This window comes from Peromyscus eremicus, chromosome 20 (genome assembly GCF_949786415.1).
Source record: "Peromyscus eremicus chromosome 20, PerEre_H2_v1, whole genome shotgun sequence".
NCBI classification, from domain to species: domain Eukaryota; kingdom Metazoa; phylum Chordata; class Mammalia; order Rodentia; family Cricetidae; genus Peromyscus; species Peromyscus eremicus.
The window spans coordinates 11749346-11761818 of record NC_081436.1 but is presented as its reverse complement, the minus strand read 5'-3'; the positions used below and the strand labels follow the sequence as shown (position 1 = coordinate 11761818).

General features: G+C 38.5%; 1 protein-coding gene across 1 annotated transcript in view; it reads left to right on the top strand.

The window, feature by feature from the left end:
• Lrrk2 (leucine rich repeat kinase 2) overlaps positions 1-12473 on the top strand; it is a 138750-nt gene that overhangs the window by 85391 nt on the left and 40886 nt on the right. The window contains exons 34-37 of the mRNA XM_059247707.1: positions 3953-4140; positions 4991-5145; positions 6639-6785; positions 12047-12238. Of these exons, the coding sequence (XP_059103690.1) occupies positions 3953-4140; positions 4991-5145; positions 6639-6785; positions 12047-12238 (682 nt within the window). The remainder of the gene's footprint in view (positions 1-3952; positions 4141-4990; positions 5146-6638; positions 6786-12046; positions 12239-12473) is intronic.

The window sequence follows — 12473 nt, the reverse complement described above, 5'->3', positions numbered from 1 at the left end:
CTGCAGTGCAGACTAGCCTAGAGACTAGCCCAGCCTGGATTTGAACCCACAGCAATAGTCACGTTTCAGCCTTCCAAGCGCTGGGATTACAGGTGTGAGTCATTATGCATGGCTTTGAGGTGAAAATGAAATCAAGAACTGAAACAAATCAAAGACACTATGAAAGATTTAAAAGGTCAGCTAAATGATCATTTAAATTTCCTTTTAGCGGAAGCAACAAAGGTGTTCACTTTTGTTTGTAATGATACATTGAAATAAAGGGAATGTGGCTATAAATGACCAAGTTAAAATAAGAGCACGTTTGTACGATACCAATCAGCAAAAATAAATAGGGGTGTTTCTTTCACCTCCGTGCGTCACCAAGACAGGACAGGTATGATTTCATTTCCTGGTGGCGAAAGTCTAGTGAACCCACATTTGTGCTCTGAGCTGGTATGCCATGAAAGTTTTAAAGAATGTTCAGCCAAGGTAGGGATATGTTTGCAAAACTCATTTAACTATGCAATAAAGAGGTACAAAAGAGACCTATTGGATTAACCAAGTGACTCTTTAGCAAGCTAGCATGGTGAATTATTCTTGGTAAAATACATAGGGAAATGCAGACTTCTTGCGTGAAAAAGTCTGTAATTTAAGCATATGAGTTGGTAGATATATAGACTCTTTAAAGGTGATAAAACTAATAATATTTCAGATCTTATCACTGTATGAAGGGTCACTCCCAAACTTGGAAATTGAAAATTTTAAGTGTTTCTTATCTCCATTGTTTCTTTTTTTTCTAATTACTTCTTTTACTTTTGAAATTATGATATAATTACATAATTTCCCCATTTCCTTTGGTTCCCTCCAAACCCTTCCATACACACCTCCTGAGCTCTTTCAAATTCATAGCCTCTATTTTATTATGAATTATTGTCGCATGCACATATATATATATATATTTAAATACACCTTGATCCGTCTGTACATTGTGGTTACTTGTATGTATCTCTTCAAGTCTGACCTTTTGGTATTGCATAGCTAACTAATGTGCTCTTCCCTGGGGAAGACTGAGTCTCCCACTCTCAGCATTCCTTAGTTGCCTGTAGTTCTCTGTGTAGGGTTGAGGTCTCCTGGGCTTCCCTCCATCCACGTCAGCATGTTTATTGGGGTCATGCTTGTTCAGTAATGCTTGGGCAGTCACGTTGGTGAGACTTTACGGATATAGCTTCTGACGTTCCTAGGAGACAGAGTCTCACAGGAAACGCCCGGATCCTTCGGCTCCTACAGTCTTCCCATTCCATCTCCTACGATGTTCCCTGAGACATAGGTGTGGGAGTTGCTCCTTAGATGTATCCATGGAGACTGGGTTTCACAACTTTGCGTTTGGATTGGTTGTGGTGGTTTTCGGTAAATGGTTTCCGTCTGTTGCAAAGATGAGCGCTGAGGACTGTACTGTACCGTGGGTGTGAGGACAAATGTTTAGAGTGTAGTTAGGGATTATGCTGGTTTAGTGAAGAGGTGCTTGTAGGATCTCCTTCAATACATATGAGTTCGCTGACCCCGAGCAGTTGGCTGAGTTTTCAGTGCCAGGCACACTGTCCCTCTTGGTGAAGATACCAGCTGCAGAGCTGTTGCCTACTGCTAAGGTGTGTGTGGTGCTATGGCACCCCTCTGGTTATTGTTCCATATTGGTCATTGTTGTGGTTCCTAGGCATCAGAACTGGGTAGGACTGTTGGCTGCTTCCCTCCTTTGGAAGCTTGAATGGTGTCTTCTGGTACCATGAGAGCTAGTTCTCAGAGAGGAGGCATTCAAGTCAGCTCAAGCTCAGAGGTCTCTAGGCCCTGCCTCTGAAGTACATGATGTTTTCAGCAATAAAAACATGTTCTACCTCTTCTTCTACCTCGATGGGGCCACCACAGGCAATAGCAACGGCCTGTCAAGTCTGTGAGTCTTTTAGAGAACCCTGACCAACAACTCAAAAAGGGCTTCCAAGTAGTTTTTTTTTTGTTGTTTGTTTGTTTTTTGAGCATTTTAAGTCTATGTTAATCAGGCTATTGGTCTGTAGTTTTCTTTCTTTGCCATACCTTTACTTTGGTATTAGAGTGATACTGACTTTGTGGAAGGGATTTAGAAGGGATCTTTTTTCTTTTTTTTCTTTCCTTTAAAAAAATAACTTAAGAAGGATTGTCTGTAGATCTTTGAACATGTGGTAGAATTCTACTGTGAATACATCTGGTCCTAGACATTTTTTTTTTTAAAGCTGGAGGGCTTTTTTATTGCTATTTCAGCCTCCTCATTTGTTATGGGTCTGTTGAAGTTGCTGAACTCTTCTTGGTTTAATTTTGATGGTTTGACTGAATCTAGAAACTCACCCATTTCTTTTAGGTTTTTCAGGTTAGTGGAGTACAGGTTGTCAAAATTGGAACTTCGTTATCCCACATGTTGGTGGACAGAGAGGCTGAAGGTTCAGTTCAGAAAAAGATAGTTAGGATTTCTACATAAGTAGCTGAGCTATACTAAATGCTCCAAATCAGTTTTTCAAATTATACAAACTCAACAAAATTTATTCAGTGTCTTCCATGTTCCAGATGTCCTACTTCTGAGGTTAGAGCACAGTCTGTCCCCTTACGAAGCTGACATGAAAAGGAGAAAAAAGAAAAACTAACGCATAGGCGTGTGAGACACCAGGGGTTGCAGCATGCTGTAAAGAGGGTGGCATATGCCTGGGCACAGCACATTGTCAGAAGGTCTTAGCAACTCAGGGATCGTCAGTGACAGTTCCTTGTGTTAGAAGAATTGTCTGGAACTACCATGAAGGACAAAGGGCAGGAGAAGGCATAATCAACACACTTCCCTACACACGAGCCCATTGGACACAGTCATTACATACCAGTTGGTTAAATGGATGGTACCTTCCTTGGTTCAGTAATATCACACATATGAAATAGAAAGACAGAGGTGAAAAAATAAGTCTGTAAGCCTGAGAGTTTTACTGTCTAGTACCTCAGTGAACAGATATCAAAGATAATGTTTGCATCTGCTTAGGAACACTTTACACATCACAGAGGTGTGGAGAAAAATTAGTCTCAAGTATATTTTCAAAAGAAACCTATCTGAAGTTCATTGAATATGTAATTATGGTTCACACAGGGGCTTAGTTTATGCTTAAAATTGTCATACACACTTGTTAAGCTTTACATACAATAAGTTCATTCCTCTAGCAACGTAAGATGGAGCCATCTTTATTATCTCATTTCAGAGAAGGAAACCATCTTAAAACAAAAAACAAAAACAAAAACAAAACACAAACACACAAAACACACACCCAAAAAGCCAGATACCTTCCCAAGATCCCACAGCCAGTAACAGAGCCTCCATTTGGACTTAGGTTCTTCAGATCCACATTCATATTTTTAACTGGAATGATACTATCTAATGCTCCAAATATATTGGAATCACTGAGGCAGCATGTTAAAAGGTAGATTCCCCTGCCTCTATCCAGATTTACTTGGAGATATCCAAGTAAATATCCAGTCTTGGAGATATCCAAGACTCACACTTGACCAGTAGAATCCTGTAACAACAGGGTGTGGTCACACTACTTCTTTTCCATTGGTGGATGCTGCTTCCTTTCATGGAAATGTCAATGTATACAGCAAATCTGCTGGATTAATATCTAGAAGATAATTTCTTGGAATGTATAGGATTATGTCAGTGATGAGACTGCAGAATGAATGCTGGGGATTGGGACCAAGAAAATCCTGAAGAACTGAATCCTCCTCCCTTAGTTTTCCAAATGCTTCCAAACTGGACATCCCACTGGGCTTCCATGCTATCTGGCTGCGCAGAAATTCGATCTTGCCTTATTCTAACTTCATTCCTTATTTGCACTGAGTGAAAGGACAAGCAATGGTTTAAGTTGGAAACATTTCAGAAAATGAATCCTAGTAATTATGAGTTGGACTATTTCAGATTTTGACAGTGAAAGTGGAGGGCTGTCTGAAACACCCTAAGGGCATCATTTCACGGAGAGATATAGAAAAATTCCTTTCAAAGAAAAAGCGATTCCCAAAGAACTACATGACACAGTACTTTAAACTATTAGAAAAATTCCAGATTGCCTTGCCATTAGGAGAAGAATATCTGCTGGTTCCAAGCAGGTAAGACAGACCTTAAAAATTCAATAGAAATTGACTATATTATAGTATTTTCATTGACAAAGTAAATTTTTTCTGTAGTAGATATATTTTTTTGGGGGGGGTAAACTTTCTGGCAATACATAGCATATTTTGAAAAAGAGTGAAGTTGATTAACATCTTAAGGAAATAAATTATTTTATGCATATAATTTCTATATGGCTTAAGAGCACTCAAATTACTTAAGGGAGGTTAATAGTGAAGCTGTGTGCACATGCACAGCTATCTTCACTTGGCAATGAAACAGTTATATTAAGTTAGGGAAATTTAAGGGAGACAGTGAGTTTCCAACAGAGTTGAAAAGAATAGGCGTCATGGTGAAGAACCATATTCTAACCCTGTTTGAGAAGCTTCGTATATTGCTTTGAAAGTCAATGGAAATGCTCTAAAGTGTTGAGAGTGCAAATTATATTGATTAATGGATGCAACCAATTCTGAATATAGGTATGTACTTGTTTCTAGGACATGTATTTTTTCACATTTCAAGTAATCTTAATACCTGCTTTTATACTAATTGTATTAATTTATTAGTGTACATAGGACTGTTGAAAGTTTTTTATACATCTACTTCATCTGAACATGCATTTGAATTAAGTGACCTCTAAATTCTTGACATGGAAGAGCATGTGACAAGAGAATATTGTTAAAAAATGCAATTTGTGTGGAATAGTTATTTCCCTGGGTTTAAAGCAGTGAAAAGTTTGGGCCACCAGGCTCAGGGCGCCATGCTCAGGCCACCAAGCTCAGGGTGCCATGCTCAGACTACCAGGCTCAAGGTGACATGCTGGGTTTCTGATAGCCTCTACCTTTACAGCTTATCTGACCACAGGCCTGTGATAGAGCTCCCCCACTGTGAGAACTCTGAGATCATCATTCGGTTATATGAAATGCCATACTTTCCAATGGGATTTTGGTCAAGACTGATTAATCGATTACTTGAAATCTCACCTTTCATGCTTTCTGGAAGAGGTATGTATTTAACAAAGCTTACTCTTTAGACAAAGTAGAAAGAAATGTTGAAAGTAGCATGGTGTTTCCCAGAGTTAACCTGTTTGGAAGTGAAGAGTGTTCAACACATGTTCAACTTATACAGTTTGCTGGGAGGAAAATGCCTTAGTTCTAATATTAGATGCATTTCCATCAACTTTGAGTATTGTGCTTCCCAAGACTTAACAAACAGGAATCAATAGCGTTAAAAGATGGGGTTTAGTGGGAGCCATTGATTTAAGTGTATACACACACACACACACACACACACACACACACACACACACACACACACACCATAGACATGTAAAGAGGGGCTTTTCCTCAGCAAGCCTAACAGGTCTTGACTCTCTGAGAGAGGCTCTGATCCCAAGCTTCTGCTGCTCATCTCCCAGGGACTTGGAGAAAGGACAAAACTACTGTGTTTACGTAGTAAGCTTTCTTTCTAGAGTCAGAGGCATATTGTAACACTACAGGAAACTATCAGTGGATTTTGGGCAAAAGATAACTGCAAGTGTTACTGGTTTCTGAAAAAAAAAACAACCCCATGTTTCTTGGTACTAATGAGTAAAAATAGTTGAAATACATTTAAAAGTTCAAGAATGGTGTTAATATAATTGATTTAAAAAATTTGAAAACTTACTTGTGATTATTTGTATATTAACCATGTCAAACTCCATTGTGGTGATATATTGTTCCCCCCCATATATTGTATACCCCAATAAACTTATCTGGGGTCAGAGAACAGAACAGCCACTAGATTAGAAATAGAGGCCAGACAGTGCTGGCACACACGCCTTTTAATCCTATCACTTGGGAGGCAGAGATCCACCTGGATCTCTGTGAGTTCAAGGCCACACTGAGAACTGAGGCAGGCGTGGTGGTATACACCTTCAATCTCAGCACTTGAGATCTCATGGCTTTGCTTGGGAAGGACATACATCTTTAATTCCAGGAAGTGATGACAGGAAGCAGAAAGGTATATAAGGCATGAGGACCAGGAACTAGAGGTTTTTTTAAACAGTTTAACTGAGACCCTCAGGGGTAAGGACTTAGAGGCTTTCAATTTGAGGATTTGTGGAAACAGAATCGACTGAGGAGTTGGCAAGGTGAGGTTGGCTGGGGCTTGTTCTGTTTCTCTGATCTTTCAGCATTCATCCCAATATCTGGCTTCAGGTTTTTTGTTTTTTTTTTTTTATTAATAAGACCTTTTAAGATTCGTCTTACACTCCTTATCATGAGCTCGCACTGCATATTATGTAGTTTACAAAGCATTAACTTATGTGATTGAAATATTAAAGAAAATTTAATATTCATTTGGATAAGGACTCATAATTAAATCAATCAATGCTCATTTCAAAACAAATACGTATTACTGTTACTTAAGGTATGACTGGCATTTTTTTTCCCATTTAGGTAATGAAGTAGTTAATAACTAATGGATGCGTATGAATCTTTATGCATTAAACTTTCAGAGAGAGCACTCCGCCCGAACAGAATGTATTGGCGACAGGGCATCTACTTGAATTGGTCCCCAGAAGCATATTGTCTGGTAGGATCCGAAGTATTAGACAATCGTCCAGAGAGTTTCTTGAAAATTACAGTTCCATCTTGTAGAAAAGGTGAGAAAATTAACTTGGAAACATGCATGTACCTGTAAACTCATCTAACCTTAAAGATACAATGGATTTGTTTTTTTTTTGTGTGTGTGTGTGTTTTTTTTTCTGGACGCATGGACATGGTGGTCACCTGTTGTCTCAGCTATTGGGAGACAGCTACATGGAGTCCAGGAATTCAAAACAGCTCTACCTCTCCAAATCCAGAGACTTTCCTGTTGCTCTTCTCAAGCACTGTGACAGTTGTAAGACTAGGGAGCACTTTGGTTTTTGTTTTCTGTTTTATTTTGGATGTTTTAAAGTGTTTACATTAAACGTATGTGTGTGTGTGTGTGTGTGTGTGTGTGTGTGTGTGTGAGAGAGAGAGAGAGAGAGAGAGAGAGAGAGAGAGAGAGAGAGAGAGAGAGAGAGAGAGGAGAGACAAGGACAAGGTCTCATCCTGGCTGGTCCAGAACTTGCTATATAGACCAGGATGGCCTTGAACTGACAGAAATCTGCCTGTCTGCTTCTCGAGTGCTGAGACTAAAGGTGTGTACCACCGTGCCTGGCTAAATTTTTATTTTATGTGTATAGGTGTTTTGCCTGCGTGTATGGCTGTGTACTACTTGCAAGCCTGGTGCCTGCAGAGGTTGGAAGAGGGCATTGGATCTCCTGGGAGTGGAATTACAGATGGTTGTGAGATGGGAATGGAATGTGGGTCCTCTGTAAGAGCAGTCAGTGCTCCTTGTGTGAAAAATAATGGGTTTCACCGTGATGTTTTCACACATGTATCTTTATCGTTCCTACCATCCTCATTTACCCTCTGATGCCCATCATTGCTGACTTGCCCCAAGTGGTTCCCCCATGATTTCACATCACATATATGCAATTGTGTATGTATCTGTACATACAAATGTATGTATGTATGTGTCTGTCTATCTATCCATCCATCTATGCATCTAGATTCTGTATATGAGAGAAATTGTGGCTTTTGTTGTTTTAACCCCACAATGTTGCTCTCTCTGGTTTCTTCTTCCCTCCCTTTGAACCTCTTCTCTCCCTGTCCCCATTTGTATCCAGGTATGTATTTCTCCATAAAGGATATTTATATCTAAATCTAATGTATTTGTATCTAAATCATGCATATGAAAGAAAACTAACAGTATCTGTCTTTCTGAATCTAGTTTATTTGACTTAGCATAAGTTCTCTTAGCATAACTCATCTCCAGTTCTGTTTTCCAGCAAATGAGATAATTTTATTTTTCTTATGGCTGAATAAAACTCTAATATGTGTATGTATACATATATGTGTATATATTAAGAGTATCTGTCACCTATTCTCTATTCATTCACCTGATAATGGACATTTAGGCTGGCTCCATATCTTAGCTATTATAGCGCAGCAGTAAAGGTGATATGAGATGTGTTGATGACAGGTTCAGATGCCTTCAGGCATTTATACAGCTGCTGTGTGATAGTTATATTTTTAATGTTTTGGGGGAACCTCCATACTGATTTCCAAAGTGGCTGCACAAGTTTGCATTCTCAACAGCAAGGAATGAGGGTTCCTCAATCCCCACACATTGTCAGCATTATTTTGTCATTTGTTTTCTAGATGTTAGTCATTTTGACTGGGATATGATGAAGTCCCAAAGGATATTTAATTAGCATTTCTTTGATGGCTAAGGATGTTGAATAGGTTTTCAAACCATTATTGACCATTATTATTTATTCTTTTGAGAACTGTGTATTCCATTTATTAACCTATATATTGAATGGATGAAGATTTTTCTATGATTAGTAGGCTGTCTCTTACCTTTGCTGATTATCTTCTTTGAAGTACAGGAGCTTTAAAATTTCATACAGCCCTACTTGCCCATTCTTGATATTATTTTCTGTGCTATTAGCATCCTTTTCAGGAAGTCCTTTACCATGCCTGCGTCTTGAAGTATTTTCCTTATGTTTCCTTTGGTAGTTTTAGGGTTTAAGATCTTACATTAGGGTCTTTGATCCATTTGGAATTGAATTTTGTTTTTTTGTTTTTGTTTTTTTGTTTTTCGAGACAGGGTTTCTCTGTGTAGCTTTGCGCCTTTCCTGCAACTCACTTTGGAGACTAGGCTGGCCTCGAACTCACAGAGATCCGCCTGCCTCTGCCTCCCGAGTGCTGGGATTAAAGGCGTGCGCCACCACCGCCCGGCGGAATTGAATTTTGTATAGGGAACAAATTAATTTTTTCTAGTTCTGTGAAGAATCAAGAATTTTAATATTGATTACAGTGCCTTAGTAGATTGCTTTGAGTAACAGTAGCTTTTATAGTATTAACATTAATGAACATAGGAGGTATTTGCATCTTCTAATGTCTTCCTCATTTGGAAGGAAGCATACAAAGTCATGGCTTTCATTTGGCATTTGAATGTACGTGAATATGTACTCATACTTGGTCATCTGCACTGCCTGCCTTGTTCCCTTCCCGTCTACCTGGTCACTTCCTCCCTCCTCCTCTTTTTCAATTTCTTTCCATATGTTTTAAAGTTTTTATTATGGAAGTCTTTCATTTCCTTGGTTATTTTTATTCCTAGGCATGTTTTTCATTTTGGAAGTGATTGCATATTGGATTTCCCCCTAAATTCTTTCTTAACAAGTTTATGATTTGTGTAGAATGTCTATTGGTTTGTGTATGTTAAGTTTGAAGTATGTGTGCTCTATGACATTTATTGAATTGTGTGTAATGAACCACTCTTGAATCCCTGAAACAAAGCCAATTTAGTTACAGGGCACGATCGTTATAATGTGTCTTAAATTTAGCTTGCAAGCATTTGACTGAGTATTTTTGCAACTATGTTCATGAGAGAAATTGGTCTATAGTTTCCTTCCTTCCTTCCTTCCTTCCTTCCTTCCTTCCTTCCTTTCTTCCTTCGTTCTTTCCTTCCTTCCTTTCTTCCTTTCTTTTTCTCTCCCTCTTTAAGATTCTCATGTAGCCCAGGCTGACTTCAAAGCTATTGTATAACTGAGAATGGTGGCCTTGAACTTCTCAGTTTTCTGTGTCCACCTCCTGATTGCTGGAACTATAAGCATGTATTGCCTCCTACCTACTGGTTTACACAGTGTTAGTGGATACCAGGACCTCATATCATACATGCAAGGCAAGCAATCTATCAACTGGGTTACATCCCAGCCCCCTGGTTTTCCTTTTTGGTTGTTTTCAGTATCAGGGCAGAACTGGCTTTGATATGAGTTTTGTAGTGTTAATTCCCTATCTATTTTATGGAACACTGTGTTGTATGATATTTTGTTTGTGTTGTGGCAAATAAAGCTTGCCTGGAGATCAGAGGGCAGAGCTAGCCACTAGTTGACCATAGAGGCTAGGCAGTGGTGGCACACACCTTTAGTCCTAGCACATGGGAGGAAGAAGCAAGAAGATCAGGATGTCAACGCCACCCTGGGCTATACAAGATTGAACCAGTCTAAAAGAGAAACAGAGCCAAGCAGTGATGGTGCATGCCTTTAATCCCAGGATTTGGGAGGTGGAGACAGGAATATAAGGTGGATGGAGACAAGATCTCAGTCCCTATTTGGTCTGAAGATTCGTAGAGATAAGAAGTCTCTAGTGTAGTGGCTGCTGCTCTGCTTCTCTGATCTTTCAGCTTTAACCCTAATATCTGATTCTGGGTTTTTATTTAATAAGACAATTAGGATCGTGCTTCAACAGTGTGAGGAGCATAGACATTAGCTTGTTTTAGACGTTTGGTAGGAGATACTTTTTATTATTGTGTCAGTCTTGTTGCTTACACATCTGTGTGAGCTATCAAGTACCCTCTTGACTTAAATTTGATAGATTATGGAACCAATCCATTTGTTTTATTTATTTATTTTTTTGTTCGGAGAGAGTATGTTTTCACAAGAAATTATTCTCTTTTTTTTTTTACATTCGTTAAAAATTGTTTTGTGATATTTAATGTGATTTATTTTAGAGAAAGTTCTTGGAGAAGAGGAGAATCTAGCTCCTGTCTGTTGGGTGGAATATCTTCAGATATCTACTCAGTCCATTATTCTGTGATGTAGCTTAACTTTGTTGTCTCCATTTTCCTTTTTAGTTTGGGTGAACTATCTAAAGATGAGAGTGGAGAGATGTAGCTACCCACTAACTATTGTATCAGGACCTGTGTGAAGTTTATGACTGTTAGGGTTTGTTTTGGGAAATTGGGAACCTCAGTATTAGGTGCAGGTATATTTATAATTGTTATATATTCTTAGTGAATTGGTCCCTTTACAAGTATATAGTCACTTTGATATTTTCTGACTATCTTTCGTTAGATGTCTGATTTATTAGATATCAGAACTGACCAGCTTGGATTTGGCTTCCACCTACTTCCATTATTTGACTCCGTCTGTGTGTATGTTTGCCAAGGAGATCTGTTTCTTAGAAATGGCTGATGCTAGGATCTGAGTTTTTAATCCAGTCAGTGTGTTTGCATTTTTCTTCGTTATTTGGGGCCCTTTATACTTAAAGTTTACATTGAGAGAGCTTTGCTAATTCCGATGTGTTTGTCTGCGATTGTTCCAGTTGGATGGTTTTTCTTCTTGTTCCTTCCCTTCTCCACTGTTAGCGTTAGGGTTTTGTGTTGACTGACAGGGCATGGTGGATTCTTCCCTATCTCTCCTTTGTTTGTTCCTCTCATGAAGTCTCTTTGCTGTGCTCTTGTGATGGAAGCTTTCTCTCTCTCTCTCTCTCTCTCTCTCTCTCTCTCTCTCTCTCTCTCATTTTTTGCACGTAGTATTGCTACAGGGTTTCTACTACAGTGCTGGCTTGGTGGTCATAAAATGCCTTACTTTTGCTTATCTTTATGTGTTTGTATTCCTCAGTCAATTTTAAATAATAGCTTTGACGACTGCAACAATATGTGTTCATGGGTATTTACTTTTAGAGGCTGAATTGTGTTATTATGTGCTTTCCGGGTTTTATGGTTGCTATGAGAGTCCTAATGTTATTCTAATGTTTTTGTCTTGTATGTAGGTTGGAATTTTTCCTTTATAGATTTTAGTATTGTTTCTTAGCTTTGTATTTTTGAGATCCTGACTGTAATGTATCCCAAAGAAGGTCTTCTTTGGTTTATTTAGGTCTAAATATCGAGGTCTGTTGAGGCCTCAGTGTTTTTATGTTTATGTCTTCCTATAGATCTGGGGAATTTTATTCATGATTTCATTGACTCTATGCTCTAAAACATTAGTTTTTGCTCACTTACTCATGGTAAGAATTACCCATGAATTGTTCATTTTGAATTATGTAGGTTGTATTCTTTTGGGCCAAGTTGTGGATCACATTGACTCCCTCATGGAAGAATGGTTTCCTGGGTTGCTGGAGATTGACATTTGTGGGGAAGGAGAAACTCTGTTGAAGAAATGGGCATTGTACAGTTTTAATGATGGCGAAGAACATCAGAAGATCTTACTCGATGACTTAATGAAGAAAGCAGAAGAAGGTAGGTGTTGACACAATTTACAAATGATTTTAAGGTGCCCTCACTTTTTAAAATGATTTTAATACATAAAAATTATTCTTATCTGTATTGAGTCATGATACTGCACTCAATTATAGTGACAGTTCAGAAAAGTAAAGTTCACTTAGTGTCAATAATGGCTTGTATTATGTTTCCTCACAATGCTGATTTCCTGTTTAAATATAGGACACTTATTATCATGACTGTATTGGTTATT